The sequence below is a fragment of the Amia ocellicauda genome, chromosome 17 (genome assembly GCF_036373705.1).
Source record: "Amia ocellicauda isolate fAmiCal2 chromosome 17, fAmiCal2.hap1, whole genome shotgun sequence".
Lineage (NCBI taxonomy): Eukaryota > Metazoa > Chordata > Actinopteri > Amiiformes > Amiidae > Amia > Amia ocellicauda.
The window spans coordinates 14,581,241-14,597,244 of NC_089866.1; the positions used below are offsets into that span (position 1 = coordinate 14,581,241).

The 16,004-nt window shown below is 51.4% G+C and overlaps 1 protein-coding gene across 1 annotated transcript; it reads left to right on the forward strand.

The window, feature by feature from the left end:
* Positions 1 to 1,404: 1,404 nt before the first annotated feature.
* sppl3 (signal peptide peptidase 3) lies at positions 1,405 to 15,403 on the forward strand. The gene is made up of 11 exons (XM_066689970.1): positions 1,405 to 2,076; positions 11,153 to 11,230; positions 11,507 to 11,598; positions 11,687 to 11,806; positions 11,967 to 12,045; positions 12,156 to 12,268; positions 12,399 to 12,505; positions 12,632 to 12,795; positions 12,921 to 13,111; positions 13,211 to 13,320; positions 13,557 to 15,403. Exons 1-11 carry the CDS (start codon positions 2,054 to 2,056, stop codon positions 13,626 to 13,628), a joined length of 1,149 nt encoding a protein of 382 aa, XP_066546067.1. The 5' UTR covers positions 1,405 to 2,053; the 3' UTR covers positions 13,629 to 15,403.
* Positions 15,404 to 16,004: the final 601 nt, after the last annotated feature.

A 16,004-nucleotide genomic window follows, 5' to 3' on the forward strand; every position in this document is an offset into this window, starting at 1 on the left:
CACACGGATCACTCATGCTGGCAAACTGAGCCATTAAATACACACAGTGACAGACAGAGACAGCACCACTGCACTGACCAGCCTGACTCTCACTGGGACTCGCTGACTGACTGACTCTCTTGGATCTTACATTGAATAAATGGCGAGAGGTGAGATTTAGGGACTGTGTGCAGTTTAAACAGTCTGCCACCTGATGGTGCTCAAGCTTCCTCTTTCACCAGGAAGCAGAGATGGTAACCTTTGAATGTCCACCAGCATGCAGTTACCGTCAGTGATCAACAGGGGGCACAGGTGTACAGCAAGCTCCTGCGTGAGCTGATAAACAGCAGCCCTGTACACACTCCAGACTCCACTGACAGGGGAGCATCACTTAATAGAATACACAATCATCCTGAAGTCAGTCAGTGTATCAGTCAGTCAGTTAATCATTGTATGATAGTGTATCAGTTGGTCAGTCATTCAGTCAGTCAGTCTGTGTATGAGACAGTGTATCAGTCAGTTAGTCAGTTAGTCAGTCAGTGTGTATTTATCCCCACAGGCTCTGAAGTGACTGGGCTCAGGGTACAGCTCAGTGCTTCAGTAAAGAGCCTCTCTCAGCCCAGCTCTGACTGTTATCAACAGGCCAGGTGGTGTGCCCCCCTCCCTGCTCTTCATCCTTAGGGAAGTGGGGCAGCAGGGCACTCCTGGTTTCCACCTCCCATTGGTCCAGGCAAGAGGAAGTAGATGAAGAGATGCCTCTGATTGGTGTGAAGAAGGGTGGATGGGGTTGGATGGGGGTTCCATTCTCATTAATCTGCCCAGCATGGGAGGGGGCGTCACAGAAACAGATTACAGCTAATCTATGACCCTCTACCCCCCACCCCTCCCCGCCCCGCCCTCCCCTTTTAGAACCACAGCAGGTCCTGCCAGATTACAAATACAGATAATACCCAGACTGTCCCAGTGCCCCCCTGCCACCCCTTTCCAATAGTCAGCCACCCCCACCACTTGCCTGTTAGAATCTTTCCAGCTGTTTCCTTCCTGGTCCTAATATGTTTTTTTTTGTTTTTTTTTCAGAAAACAACTATAATATAACTCAGTAATGATTAATACCACCAATTATTATGATTAATTTGAATTAAACCCTTCAAATTAAAAGTTAAAATGTAGTGATATATATATATATATATACATTAATTAAACAGAGTTATAGTATTACAAATAATACTATAACATAAACAGCAATATACCAATAATAACAACGTGTGAGTTTTTTGTTTTGTTTTATTGCGCCGGTGCAAACGTTAGTTCAAGAAGCCGCATACAGTGAACGTGCACGTCAGCAACACCGCGCTCCCGAGAGCGACGTGCGCGCCCCGCCAACACGCACGCTCCCGCTCTCCTCGCAGAGGGCGACAGGCGCGCCCCCGCTGCGCGTCCCCACACCGCCTCCCGGCCATTGAAAACAAAGATCCTGCGCGGCTCCATTACAGCGGAGAGTCCGGTCCGCATCGCCCCCAAATAAACACTCGGAACCGGCCACTGACCATGGATTTACTGAGGACATAGGAGCCAGGCAGCACAGGGCCCTGCTAGGAGGCGCACAGACGGCAGGACGATCCTGAAATCCAACCGAAAAACAATATTCTTTTTTTTTTTTTTTTCAGGGGAGGAGGAGGGGGGCCCGGCTATAATTATAATCATTGTTATTTCGGTTAAAATCGAGCGACACCGGCATCGACACACAGAGAGAGAGAGACAGACAGAGAGAGAGAGAGAGAGGCGGACAGACAGAGCGACAGACAGACAGAGAACGAGAAAAGCGAGACAGAACGAGAAAAGCGAGAGAGAGACCGGGGTAGCGCCATGTTGTTGTAGCGAACCGAGCATTAAAACACACACACAGCGGTTCCTGCTTTTCCCCCAAAAATATTCCTACAAACACGGCCCGCGCTCTCCCCCCCCCCCTCCTCCTCCTCCTCCTCCTCCTCCTCCGACCCCCGACCCCGCTGTGGAAAAGCGAGCCCGACTCCTCGCCGCCGCCGCCGCCGCTGAGCTCCAGCCCGCAGGAGACATGGCGGAACAAGGCTATTCCTGGTGAGTGGGTCTGTCACGGTGGCATCCTCTCGAGTGGATGCGGTTGTGTGCCTGGGGCTGCCGTGTTTCTTGTCCGTGGAGTGGTAGTAGCGTCCGGAGTGAAACGCAGTGTGAGCTGGATGTGCGATTATGCACCCCCCCGGGAGTGTGCGCGCTTGTATTTGTGTGTTTATGTGTATAATAATAATAATATTCTGTATTGTTAATATACAAATAATAATGTGTTGTTATTAACACAACCCCCGGCTGGTTGTCAGCTTCTTGTTTTGGCAGCTGCACAGAAATCTAGGTTAATGTGATAGGGAGCACAAGACGCACACAGCTGTGCCGACCAGCACACAAACTGGCAGCACTGGTTGTTGTGGTGGTGTGTCGCCACATTGTGTGTGTTAACTCGAGTGACAGGAGTGCGACGCTTCCCCGGGGGTGTCTCGACATCGCGGCGAACCGCAGCTACGGGCGAGAAAAGGCCCCTTTCCAGTCAGTCTTACAGGCAGAAGAAAAGGTTTCGTATTGTAATTCACTGAGATAATTGTGAATACATTATTTTCGATGTATTTATTGCAGTCTCGTATTAAGCCGTTTATGTGTTTGTGTATATATGTTGTGTATCCGATCTTGCAGGAATCCACATCATATATGCATGCATATATATATATATATGTATGTATGTATGGATGTATTTATAATTTATTGGTTTATTTTTGGAGGCTGTCATCCCTATCGACAGGTGTGTGTTACCAAAATTGTGCATAGAACATCTTGCGTCTTTTCCATTGCGTTAATTAATGTATTTAGTTCGGGTGTACTATATTAATTTGATTATTCGTGTGTGTGTTTATTCAAATGTGTAATAGCAGCCACAGGCCTACAGTACTTGGTGTATGGTACTCGGTACTTCCACGGGAGGTTTGGAGACTTGAGTGGGTTCACACTGGCAAGCACGACTTTGGCCAATCTTAAAGGAAGCCAGAGTAAAATATAAATGAATGAATACATAAATAAATAAATAAATTACACATCATATCCAGCCTACACTGATTGAGAGTATTTTGTGTGTGTGTGTGTGTAATGATCAGGAATGAATATGTAAAATGATCACGGTTTTGGGGGTCATTTCTGTAGCAGCTGTCTTGGTTGGAAGTAAGTTAGTAAGCCAGGCATTTGAATGGGATCTGCAATCTCTCAGCCACTCAGAAGGAGCGAGACTTTGTAAAGGCCAGTGAAACGAGATTGTTAATGTAGTTTAAAAAGGCAGGACTAAATAAATAATTGTACTTTTACACTGCTGAGTGTAGCCTGGAGCAACAGTGTACCCCACAGCACAGATGACGTGTGCTACATTACAAATGTGACCTTTCTGCCTGTGCTGTATGAGAGTACAGAAAACTTGTGAGTTTGTCTATATACATACACATAAATGTTTAACACATTTACTTCACATTAAATGCGCATATATATATATATATATATATATATATATGCACATTATATATTTACACACCCAGACTTGACACAGGTCCCATCATTAAGTTGTGCTTATTATCCTGGGTTTCCAAATTACAGCCCCCAGCCTGTGGATCTGCAGCGGAGCGACCATGACACTAATTGTAGGGTCCTGGGCTGTGTGTGGAGGGAGAGAGACAAAACAAACGGGGGGAATGGAGGGGAATCCGAGCTGGTGTAGAAGACTTGTGACTGGGATCTGCATAGGCACTATAGTGACTGGGCGGTGTGCGTGGAGTGGACTGGCGTGACTGGGCGGTGTGCGTGGAGTGGACTGGCGTGACTGGGCGGTGTGCGTGGAGTGGACTGGCGTGACTGGGCGGTGTGCGTGGAGTGGACTGGCGTGACTGGGCGGTGTGCGTGGAGTGGACTGGCGTGACTGGGCGGTGTGCGTGGAGTGGACTCGTGTGACTGGGCGGTGTGCGTGGAGTGGACTGGCGTGACTGGGCGGTGTGCGTGGAGTGGACTGGCGTGACTGGGCGGTGTGCGTGGAGTGGACTGGCGTGACTGGGCGGTGTGCGTGGAGTGGACTCGTGTGACTGGGCGGTGTGCGTGGAGTGGACTGGTGTGACTGGGCGGTGTGAGTGGAGTGGAGTGGAGTGGAGTGGACTGGAGCCACTGGGCGGTGTGAGTGGAGTGGACTGGAGCCACTGGGCGGTGTGAGTGGAGTGGAGTGGAGTGGAGTGGAGTGGAGTGGACTGGAGCCACTGGGTGGTGTGAGTGGAGGACTGGAGCCACTGGGTGGTGTGAGGGGAGTGGAGTGGACTGGAGCCACTGGGTGGTGTGAGTGGAGTGGACTGGAGCCACTGGGTGGTGTGAGTGGAGTGGAGTGGACTGGAGCCACTGGGTGGTGTGAGTGGAGTGGAGTGGACTGGAGCCACTGGGTGGTGTGAGTGGAGTGGACTGGACTGGAGCCACTGGGTGGTGTGAGTGGAGTGGACTGGACTGGAGCCACTGGGTGGTGTGAGTGTAGTGGAGTGGACTGGAGCCACTGGGTGGTGTGAGTGGAGTGGAGTGGACTGGAGCCACTGGGTGGTGTGAGTGGAGTGGAGTGGACTGGAGCCACTGGGCGGTGTGAGTGGAGTGGACTGGACAGGGCTGGAGTGACTGGGCGGTGTGAGGGGAGTAGACTGGACTGGAGTGACTGGGCGGTGTGAGGGGAGTGGACTGGACTGGAGTGACTGGGCGGTGTGAGTAGAGTGGACTGGACTGCAGTGACTGGGCGGTGTGAGGGGAGTGGACTGGACTGGAGTGACTGGGTGGTGTGAGTGGAGTGGACTGTAGTGACTGTGGTGCGAGTGGAGTGGAGTCACTGGGTGGTGTGAGTGGACTGGACAGGGCTGGAGCCACTGGGCGGTGTGAGGGGAGTGGACTGGACAGGGCTGGAGCCACTGGGCGGTGTGAGGGGAGTGGACTGGACAGGGCTGGAGTCACTGGGCGGTGTGAGGGGAGTGGACTCGACAGGGCTGGAGTCACTGGGCGGTGTGAGGGGAGGGGAGTGGAGTGGACAGGGCTGGAGTGACTGGGCTGTGTGAGGGGAGTGGACTGGACTGGAGTGACTGGGCGGTGTGAGGGGAGTGTACTGGACTGCAGTGACTGGGCGGTGTGAGTGCAGTGGACTGGACTGCAGTGACGGGGTGGTGTGAGTGCAGTGGACTGGACTGCAGTGACTGGGTGGTGTGAGTGGAGTGGAGTGGACTGCAGTGACTGGGTGGTGTCAGTGGAGTGGACTGGACTGTAGTGACTGTGGTGCGAGTGGAGTGGAGTGCAGTGGACTGCTGTCACTGGGTGGTGTGAGTGGAGTGGACTGGAGTGGACTGGACGGTGTGCGTGGAGTGGATTGGCGTGACTGCGTGGTGTGCGTGGAGTGGCGTCACTGGGTGGTGTCAGTGGGGTGGAGTGGACTGCAGTGACTGGGTGGTGTGAGTGGAGTGGACTGCAGTGACTGGGTGGTGTGAGTGGAGTGGACTGGACTGCAGTGACTGGGTGGTGTGAGTGCAGTGGACTGGACTGCAGTGGACTGGACTGCAGTGACTGGGTGGTGTGAGTGGAGTGGACTGGACTGCAGTGACTGGGTGGTGTGAGTGGAGTGGACTGGACAGGGCTGGAGTCACTGGGTGGTGTGAGTGGAGTGGACTGCAGTGACTGGGTGGTGTCAGTGGAGGGGACTGGACTGTAGTGACTGTGGTGCGAGTGGAGTGGAGTGCAGTGGACTGCTGTCACTGGGTGGTGTGAGTGGAGTGCAGTGGACAGGGCTGGAGTCACTGGGCGGTGTGAGGGGAGTGTACTGGACAGGGCTGGAGTCACTGGGCGGTGTGAGGGGAGTGGACTGGACTGCAGTGACTGGGTGGTGTGAGTGCAGTGGACTGGACTGCAGTGGACTGGACTGCAGTGACTGGGTGGTGTGAGTGGAGTGGACTGGACAGGGCTGGAGTCACTGGGCGGTGTGAGGGGAGTGGACTGGACTGCAGTGACTGGGTGGTGTGAGTGCAGTGGACTGGACTGCAGTGACTGGGTGGTGTGAGTGGAGTGGACTGGACTGCAGTGACTGGGTGGTGTGAGTGGAGTGGACTGGACAGGGCTGGAGTCACTGGGTGGTGTGAGTGGAGTGGACTGCAGTGACTGGGTGGTGTCAGTGGAGTGGACTGGACTGTAGTGACTGTGGTGCGAGTGGAGTGGAGTGGAGTGCAGTGGACTGCTGTCACTGGGCGGTGTGAGGGGAGTGTACTGGACAGGGCTGGAGTCACTGGGCGGTGTGAGGGGAGTGGACTGGACTGCAGTGACTGGGTGGTGTGAGTGCAGTGGACTGGACTGCAGTGGACTGGACTGCAGTGACTGGGTGGTGTGAGTGGAGTGGACTGGACAGGGCTGGAGTCACTGGGTGGTGTGAGTGGAGTGGACTGCAGTGACTGGGTGGTGTCAGTGGAGTGGACTGGACTGTAGTGACTGTGGTGCGAGTGGAGTGGAGTGGAGTGGAGTGCAGTGGACTGCTGTCACTGGGTGGTGTGAGTGGAGTGCAGTGGACAGGGCTGGAGTCACTGGGCGGTGTGAGGGGAGTGTACTGGACAGGGCTGGAGTCACTGGGCGGTGTGAGGGGAGTGGACTGGACTGGTGTGAGGGGAGTGGACTGGACTGGAGTCACTGGGTGGTGTGAGTGGACTGGACTGCAGTGACTGGGTGGTGTGAGTGGACTGGACTGGACTGCAGTGACTGGGTGGTGTGAGTGGAGTGGACTGTAGTGACTGTGGTGCGAGTGGAGTGCAGTGGACTGCTGTCACTGGGTGGTGTGAGTGGAGTGGACTGGAGTGACTGGACGGTATGCGTGGAGTGGATTGGCGTGACTGCGTGGAGTGGCGTCACTGGGTGGTGTCAGTGGAGTGGACTGCAGTCACTGGGTGGTGTCAGTGGAGTGGACTGCAGTGACTGGGTGGTGTGAGTGGAGTGTACTGGACTGCAGTGACTGGGTGGTGTGAGTGGAGTGGACTGAACTGCAGTGACTGGGTGGTGTGAGTGGAGTGTACTGGACAGGGCTGGAGTGACTGGGTGGTGTGAGGGGAGTGGACTGGACTGCAGTGACTGGGCGGTGTGAGGGGAGTGGACTGGACAGGGCTGGAGTGACTGGGTGGTGTCAGTGGAGTGCAGTGGACTGCTGTCACTGGGTGGTGTGAGTGGAGTGACTTGACGGTGTGCGTGGAGTGGATTGGCGTGACTGCGTCGTGTGCGTGGAGTGGCGTGACTGGGTGGTGTCAGTGGAGTGGACTGCAGTGACTGGGTGGTGTGAGTGGAGTGTACTGGACTGCAGTGACTGGGTGGTGTGAGTGGAGTGTACTGCACTGCAGTGACTGGGTGGTGTGAGTGGAGTGGACTGGACTGTAGTGACTGGTGCGAGTGGAGTGCAGTGCACTGCTGTCACTGGGTGGTGTGAGTAGAGCGGATCGGAGTGGAGTGACTGGGCGGTGTGAGCGGATCAGACTGGACAGGGCTAGAGTCACTGGGTGGTGTGAGTGGAGTGGAGTGAACAGGGCTGGAGTGACTGGGTGGTGTGAGTGGAGTAGAGTGGACTGGAGTGATTGTGTGGTGTGAGTGGAGTAGAGTGGACTGGACTGCAGTGAAGTGACTGGGTGGTGTCAGTGGAGTGTAGTGGACTGAAGTGAAGTGACTGGGTGGTGTGAGTGTAGTGGACTGGAGTTGAGTGAAGTGACTGGGTGGTGCGAGTGGAATGGAGCGGAGTGACTGGGTGGAGTGGAGTGGACTTGACTGTAGTGAAGTGACTGGGTGGTGTGAGTGCACTGGACTTTATCCTGGAGAGCTACACTGCAGCAGAGTCTCCAGTTCTGATCCCGGAGAGCTACAGTCTTTCAAGGTTGTCTTTAGAGGCTAAAGATCATGTTAATCTTGGTTGTTTAAGCCCATAATGGGTTTAAGTCCGTAATTGAGAGCTGGTCTGGAATGAAAATCGGAAGACTTAGTTCTGGAGACCCTGATGTACTGTACTGTCTTTCTCTAGGAACAGGGCTGTAGACCCTGCTGTACTAAGGGGAGGCAGGGGCTGCGGTGATAGTTGGACTACCTATTTTAAACCTCACCAGCAAACCTGGGCAGGAAGTGATTGTGGTGGCACTCCTACTGTTTCATTGTGAGTGTCTCTGTGGTTTGTGTGTTTGTGTCTCTGTCTGTGTCTCACTCTCTCTGTCCATGTCAATCAAAGGTTTTGGAGTACCTTGTTCCAGCCTGTTAGTCAGTCTTCATTGCCACTTGTGTTGAGAGAGGGAGGTTAAATATGTGAGTAGACCCTGAGAGAGGTGCCTGGTTCAGAGGTCACAGGGTCTGCGTGTGAAGGCAGTTGCTGCTTCCTGCTCTAGGTGTTCGTTTATTTACTTGTTTGTGCCTTGCAGGAGAGTAGTGTAACCCATTAGCAATGCTGTCATTACAACAGTGAGTTCAGGTACTGGCCTGCTCTTTTTGTCTGCTATCCCTGCCTGCCTCTAAAGGTGTAATTAGTCTTGTTAAGTACAACCCGACTGATGGGGTTTGCTCTCCTGGAGTCTCTGTTGGCATGAAGTATTCTGTGAAGGGACACTGACTGACTGATTCACACACACACAGGCAAGTACAAACACACTCGCACATTGCAGAGAGCAGTACTGTGGTTTTAGCAGTTTTATCCAATGAAAGTGTATATGTGGACAGATACAAAAAATAATACACAAACTTGTGTCCAGAGGCTGTTTGCTAATGCCACTCTGATCTCAGTATGCTCCCTGTATGTCTGTCCAGTGCAGCAGTACCGTGTATATGTGTGTCCGTCTGTCTGTACTGTTGTTTGCATAGGTCCACTAACCGTTTCATGCTCCTCTGCACTGCCCTGTGCCTGCAGTCCTGTCTGTGACTGATGTACTGTTTGCAGTAAGGCGGGGCTGGGGGTCCCTCACAGCCTGTGGAGACATTCCTCTCTCACTGTGCTGTCTGTTCACTGAGCTGTAGTGCACTTTACTGTGCTGTATAGTGTTCTTGAGTGTGCAGTGTTATGCTGTGCTCTAGTGCAGTGGGTCCTAACCCTGGTCCTGGAGACCCCCTACCCTGGTAGTTTTCATTCCAACTGAGCTCTCAATTACTTAATTTAACCTTAATTGAAGTAACAATCTGCTTAGATTTGACTTATTAAAGAAGCAACTCTTATTACACAATTTAATAAGTTCTATATAGAATTCTATACGTAAAACCCCTACAGTTTAAAATAAAGAAAAGGCTCTGATTTATGGAATGATTGGTTCAATTAAGGGTTTAATTAAGTAATTGAGAGCTCGGTTGTAATGGATCCTCCAGGACCAGGGTTGGGGACCACTCCTCTAGTGTACTGTACTGTACTGTGCTATATAGTGTTCCTGAGTGTCTTGGGCTGTAGTGAAGTGTGTTCTTGCAGTATTGTGTTCCTTACTGTTCTGTGCTGTAGTGTAGTGTGCTGTGCTGTATAGTGTTCCTGAGTAGCTGGGCAGCTGCCAGATCTCTCACATTTCCCTTCTCTCCCTTCCTTCCTTCCATCGATAATATACCACACCTCCCTGCAGCCAGGGATGATTACAACACTGTAGCCCTCCTCCACTCACCCCTCCAGCCCACTGATCTGGTCTTCCTTTACAGGCTCTTGTCAGAGACAGACAGACATGGAGAGAGAGGGACAAACGCACAGACCGAGAGGGAGACACAGAGCATAGCTAGAATCAATAGCACAGACTGCAGACAGACTCAGACTTGAGTTCTCAGTGTGTGTCTGTGTGTGCTGAGTGAAATTTCATTACTATTGACTATAAGTTATTGTGAGGTTTTCATTTTAATGAGATTCAACCTGTTTTTTTGTTTTGTCTACTTGTGTATCGGTTTGTCTTTATCTCTGTTTCTTTAACCAGAGGCACTCCGACTCTAAACCTAACCCTAATCTTACCACACAAACCAATAGAGAAGCACTTGAAATGCTGCCAGCTGTTCGTTCTGTTTTATCATGAGAGAAGGTGCAGGGTAGGCTCGCACATGAACCGAACCAACAGGGTGTGAGAGAGACTCGCGTGTGTCCCGAGAAGCAGGTGCGCGGAGGCAATGGGTAACTTTAGAAGATTATCGCACAGAAGAAACAAAACCGTACTTTCATATTCCCAGAGGACTGTTTCTCCGCAGGGTGTCTCAGAGTTTGTTCCCTTCCATTGTGCATAGCAGGTGATGTCATCACCCCGCATCTCTCATTGGCCCTGCAGCTCGTCAGTAACCAATCTGTTTCATCACAGAATAACTCCCAACCTCCATGACTTACAGAATCATGGGGGTTGGGGTTCCAGTGTATGCGTGTGTGAGACCACACATCTGTGTGTGTTGGAGTCAGTGGGAGACTCTGTTTGTCACAGTGCTGGTGTTTGTATTTCAGTGTTATGGTTTTTGTAGGGTTTTGGTTTGAGTGTCTGTTGTCTTTGTATTAAATAATCTTCCCCCACTTCCTCTCACACATAGTCCAGGAAGTGTGCGTAGGAAGCCAATTTGTATTGTGCAAGCATCTTGTTATTCTATATAAACCTTTCCTGCGCTAACCATAAAATCATAAGTATCTTGTCAGTTCATGATGTAGAGTGATGCTAGTCTTCTACTGTTCCTGAGTGTGCTGTGCAGTGATATGCTCTAGTGCAGTGGATTCCAACCCTGGTCCTGGTGACCCAATACCCTGGTAGTTTTCTGAAAGCTTAACTGAGCTAATCGTGTGCTTCATTTGAATCTTAAAATGGTTTAACATTCAAAATGGTGGGGAATTGAGGTGCTTTTAAGTTTAAGCTTTTATATTTAACTTGAAGTCTGCAATGAATAATTTATTAATGATTTCTGATTAGGCAAATTATCAGTTCAATTAAGATTTTGACAGCTTGACTGGAACAGATCCCAGGTGACGGGCCTGTGCCGGGTCTGGGAGCCCTGCTGTCCCCCATTATCTGCCTGTGTTTCAGCTCCATCAGTCGCATTTTAATATTACAAAATCGTGTCATTTATTAACACTGTAGAAAAACATTTAAATCTCTCTCTCTCTCTGCAGGGCGTACTCCCTCGTTGACTCCAGCCAAGTCTCCACCTTCCTCATCTCCATCCTTCTCATTGTTTACGGCAGTTTCAGGTGAGGGCTGAACTGCTGTTGTGTGTTTTGGGGGGGTTGTGTAAGGGTGTGACAGTGCAAAGCTGGGGTGCAGCTGACTGGAGTCTAACTGCTAATTTAGGGCAATGGCTGTGAGAGGATGGGGGGGGTGTGGGGTGGTAATACTGTACTCTGCCGCAGCTGTAAAACCACGAGTGTGGAGAGAGGGAGGAGAGGGTGTCAAAAAGAGGGGTATAGGGCCTTCTACTCAATCCCACTCTCTTCCTTCTCTCTCTATGCTTTCCCATCTCTTTACAGGTCATTAAACATGGACTTTGAAAATCAGGACAAAGACAAGGATGGGAACGTAACCTCGCCCGGCACCTTCAACAACAACACCACCAACAACAGTGAGACTATCGCACACTGACGTGCTCGCACAGATGTTAATGGTATTCTGATGCTCTTCTAAATGCTGTGTGTCTGTCCTGTTCCCAGGTATTCAGACGATCGACTCCACGCAGGCGCTGTTCCTGCCAATCGGCGCCTCCGTCTCACTGCTCGTCATGTTCTTCTTCTTCGACTCCGTGCAGGTTGTCTTCACCATCTGCACCGCAGGTAGGACAGACAGATCGACAGTCTGACTGACGGACGGACGGACGAAGACAAGCAGGCAGACACAGACGGACGTGCTGACTTATACACTGATTGGTGGAATAATCTAATTCCCTCCCTCTCTCTCTCTCTCTCTCTCTCTCTCTCTCTCTCTCTCTCTCAGTCTTGGCGACGATAGCGTTTGCCTTCCTATTGCTGCCGATGTGTCAATACCTGACCCGGCCCTGCTCCCCGCAGAACAAGTGAGTTTGTGTCTGAGTGAGCAAGTCTCTGTCTCTCTCTATCTGTGCGTGTGTCTCTAACTGTGTACTGCTTACTGTCCCTCCCTGTCCCCTGTCCCCCCCTACTGCAGGATCTCGTTTGGATGCTGTGGGCGCTTCACTCTGGCAGAGCTGCTGTCCTTCTCGTTGTCTGTCATGCTGGTGCTCATCTGGGTCCTGACTGGACACTGGCTACTGATGGACGGTGAGATGGGGGTGGACACTGGTTCCTGGTGGATAGTGGAGATAGACTGGTTGGGCATGTCACGCCAGTGATGATGATGGTTGAATTATGTAATAATTATGCTAATGAGAATTGTTTTTATTCTCTCCAGCCTTGGCGATGGGCCTGTGTGTGGCCATGATTGCCTTTGTGCGTCTGCCCAGCCTGAAGGTGTCCTGCCTGCTGCTGTCAGGGCTGCTCATCTATGATGTCTTCTGGGTACGTCTCTGCTGCTGTACGCTCTCATCCCTCTCCACTACACGTCTCTCCCGGTCCCTCTGTCTCCCTCTATCCTTATGAAAAAATAAACACACTCTCTCTCTCTCTGTGTCTTGTGTCTGGCAGGTCTTTTTCTCGGCCTACATCTTCAACAGTAACGTGATGGTGAAGGTGGCCACCCAGCCGGCCGACAACCCCCTTGATGTGCTGTCCAGGAAGCTACACCTTGGGCCCAGTATGGCCCGCGATGTGCCCCGCCTCTCGCTGCCCGGGAAACTCGTCTTCCCCAGGTAGGAGAGAACGAGGGGGAGTAATGGGGAGAGGGAGAGAGGAGAGTAGAAGGGATGGGAAGAAAACCAGTTGAAAGGAACTTGGTCCAGTACTGAAGCCCCTACCCCCTTTTCTCTTCTCTCAGTTCCACTGGCAGTCACTTCTCCATGCTGGGCATCGGTGACATCGTGATGCCTGGCCTGCTGCTGTGCTTTGTGCTGCGCTACGACAACTACAAGAAGCAGGCAAACGGGGAGGGCGCCAGCACCCCTAACATGACCGGCCGCATGCAGAGGGTCTCCTACTTCCATTGCACTCTGATCGGATACTTTGTGGGTAAGAGTGAGGGATGGGAATGGAGGAGGGGAGAGGGAGGTAGGGTGTGGGGGGGGTGTGTACGTACAGTACTCAGTGTGTGTTCCACTCTGTCTGCAGGGTTGCTAACAGCGACAGTGGCATCCCGTATCCACCGTGCGGCCCAGCCGGCGTTGCTGTACCTTGTCCCCTTCACCCTGCTGCCTCTGCTCACCATGGCCTACCTGAAGGTCAGCCTGCGCGCCTCTCTCTCTCTCTCTCTCACACACACTGGCATGCACTCTCACACTGACACTCTGGCTCCTGCTGTCACTCGCACACACACTCTGGGCCCCTGATCCAGTTACCCCAGTGGAAACACAAGCCCAGCCTGGCCTCGAGCCCTGACACTTCACTTACAATGTGCCTGGCTTATCTGATTGGTTGGTCGCTTGATTTGATGGGGTCCGTTTGTCGTCATGTTTAGGGGGACCTCCGCAGGATGTGGTCCGAGCCCTTTCACTCGAAGTCCAGCAGCTCGAGATTCCTGGAGGTATGATCCCCCTCCTGCCCCCCTCCCCCTGCCCTCACCACCCCCCCGCCCCACCCCCGGCCTGGAGGGGGCGCCGCCGGGCTGCACTGCGGACTGCCAGCGAGAGCGAGGGAGCAGACGGAGAGGAGAGACGCGAGCGGGAGTCGGGTCCAGTCTGTCGCGCTCTGGTTCTGTTTGGGTTTCTCCTGCTGGGATGGGATGCACAGGGAGAGAGAGAATGCGAGCACGACCGGACAACAAAAGAGGAGAAAGAGGAGAGAGAGAGAGAGAGACTGCAGGAATATTTGTTTACTTTCTATTCTCACCCCCCACCCACCCCTCTCACACTCATTCTTCCCTACCCCTCACTCCTTCTCTAACTGTCCCCTCTCTCTCCCTCGTTTTCTAACCATTCCATTTTCTTTATTTTCTTTCCACCTTGGAACACGCACTGTCCTCTCACTCATTTGCTCGCTCCCTCCCTCCCTCTGGGTGGGTGGGCATCTCGCAGTGTGGACTGGGTCCCCTTGGTTGGACAGTGCAGTGCGGACTGGGGCCTGGCATGTCCCCTTTTGTTTTCGTCTGTCCATTTATTCGTTCGTGTAGAGGAAGGGGTCTTTTTCGTTTTAATTTTTTTTTATTGTTTTAACGACTTAAAACTTCGGAAAGGACAATGAACTTTGTGCTAAACACGGCAGCAGCGGCTCGGCACAACATCCCTCAACAATAACGACAACACAACAATTTGGTAGCAGAGCAGCACAGCACAGAAGGAGGACGCACTGCCAGGGACCACTGTCCAGTCCAGTCCAGTTTAAATTCCACTCCGTACTTTGCTTGTAAATACACAACGCAACTGTTCATCTCTCATCTCTTCAACCCCACACCCGTCTCTCTCTCTCTGCACTCTGTCCATATCCCTGAAGCATTCATTTTTTTGTATACTGAAATGTTTATTTGTAAAACAACAAAACTAGATCCAAAAAATCCCAGTAGTAAATCTAAAACAAGCTCTGGGCTGGAGAGGAGCGTCTCTGTGTGAGTGTGTCTCTGTGAGTATGTGTGTGAGTGAGTATGCATCTCTGTGTGTGCTTGTGTGTCAGTCTGGGAGAGAGTAGAAGGTGTTTTTTTTTTTTTTTTTTATATAAGTTAATCTGCCTTGAAAATATCTGCCCTGCTTTTTGTCTTTCCCTGCGCTGTGCTGCTGTTGTGCGTCTCTGCGATCCGGGTGGCCAGGCCTGTGTCTGGGCCTCTTTCGCTATTTGTGCGAGTTTTGCCCTTTGGCATCGTACTGGAACCTCCTGGACACAGAGAACAGGCAGGTGAGTGGAGAGGAGTGGGGACATTCAGAAGAGGAAGTGAGGACTGAGCCGCAGGATGTCATTGGTTATCTTAGTGCAGTGTCCCGCCTCTTGTCACGGTGGGGGACTGTCACCGTGGAGACTGGTGCTATCAGACACAGAGGCCACCGTGCGGATGGACAGACAAAAGACGCACGGATGGACAGACAGATGGACAGTCTGTGTGGCGCTCTGAGCATTAAAGACTGTAGAGCAGCACCGGCTCACTGCTTCTCTAAACCACCTGTATTGTTCCGGACAATGATGATGATAATAATAATGATAATTAATAATAATGATTTACAAAGAGGGGAAAAACTTTTGTTTTTGTTTTGTTTTCTCAGTTTTTTTAATGAGTTTTCCTTTTTAATCCCAGCAATTGTATTGTTTATTTTGTGTGGTAGTTTCCTGTCTGTTTTTGTTTTGTTACTATAGGTTTTTTTTTTTTTTTTTTTTTTTTTACTACTACTTCACTTCTTTTCTCCTCTCTGGCTATGGAGTGGAGTATTTCTGTTCAGTCCAGTCACCTGAGAAGAACAGATTCTGTATTAAAAAAAATAAATATATATATATATATATATATATATATATATATATATATATATATATATGAAAAAATAAATGAACATTGTGTAGTGAAACGGATCCTGACGAACTGAATTAAAAAGCAAAAACAAGAAAACCCCCATTTCATTTCCCTAACCTCATCAGCTCGGGACTCCTTTGTAAATAAAGCTGAAGTTTAACTGTAGCTGCTGTTGTCTGTTTTGTGGACGTTCCTTACGGAGTGGTGTTGGTCTGGTCCTGGCAAGACACCGTACCCTCCGGCACAGCAGGGTCTGCAGCCCTGGTCCTGGAGTGAGACCGTCCAGTCCAGTCCAGCTGTGTTCAACATCCGTGCAGTGTGTTCCAGAGTGCCCAGTTCTCCAGGGCCTGAATTGGGAATCAGTGCCTGCTGGGACAGTGGAGCCATCCTGGCCTTCACACAGAGCAGACCAGTGCAGTGTGTGTGTGTGTCCGCTGAGGAAGGTGATCTTGGACTGAACATGCAACACGCTGATCC

What these genes read in the sequence shown, in the direction of transcription:
- sppl3 (XM_066689970.1), top strand. Translation starts at nt 2,054, where the DNA reads ATGGCGGAACAAGGCTATTCCTG. An exon ending in GCGGAACAAGGCTATTCCTG is followed by an intron (nt 2,077 to 11,152) that starts GTGAGTGGGTCT and finishes CTCTCTCTGCAG; the next exon opens with GGCGTACTCCCTCGTTGACT. An exon ending in CTTCACCATCTGCACCGCAG is followed by an intron (nt 11,807 to 11,966) that starts GTAGGACAGACA and finishes TCTCTCTCTCAG; the next exon opens with TCTTGGCGACGATAGCGTTT.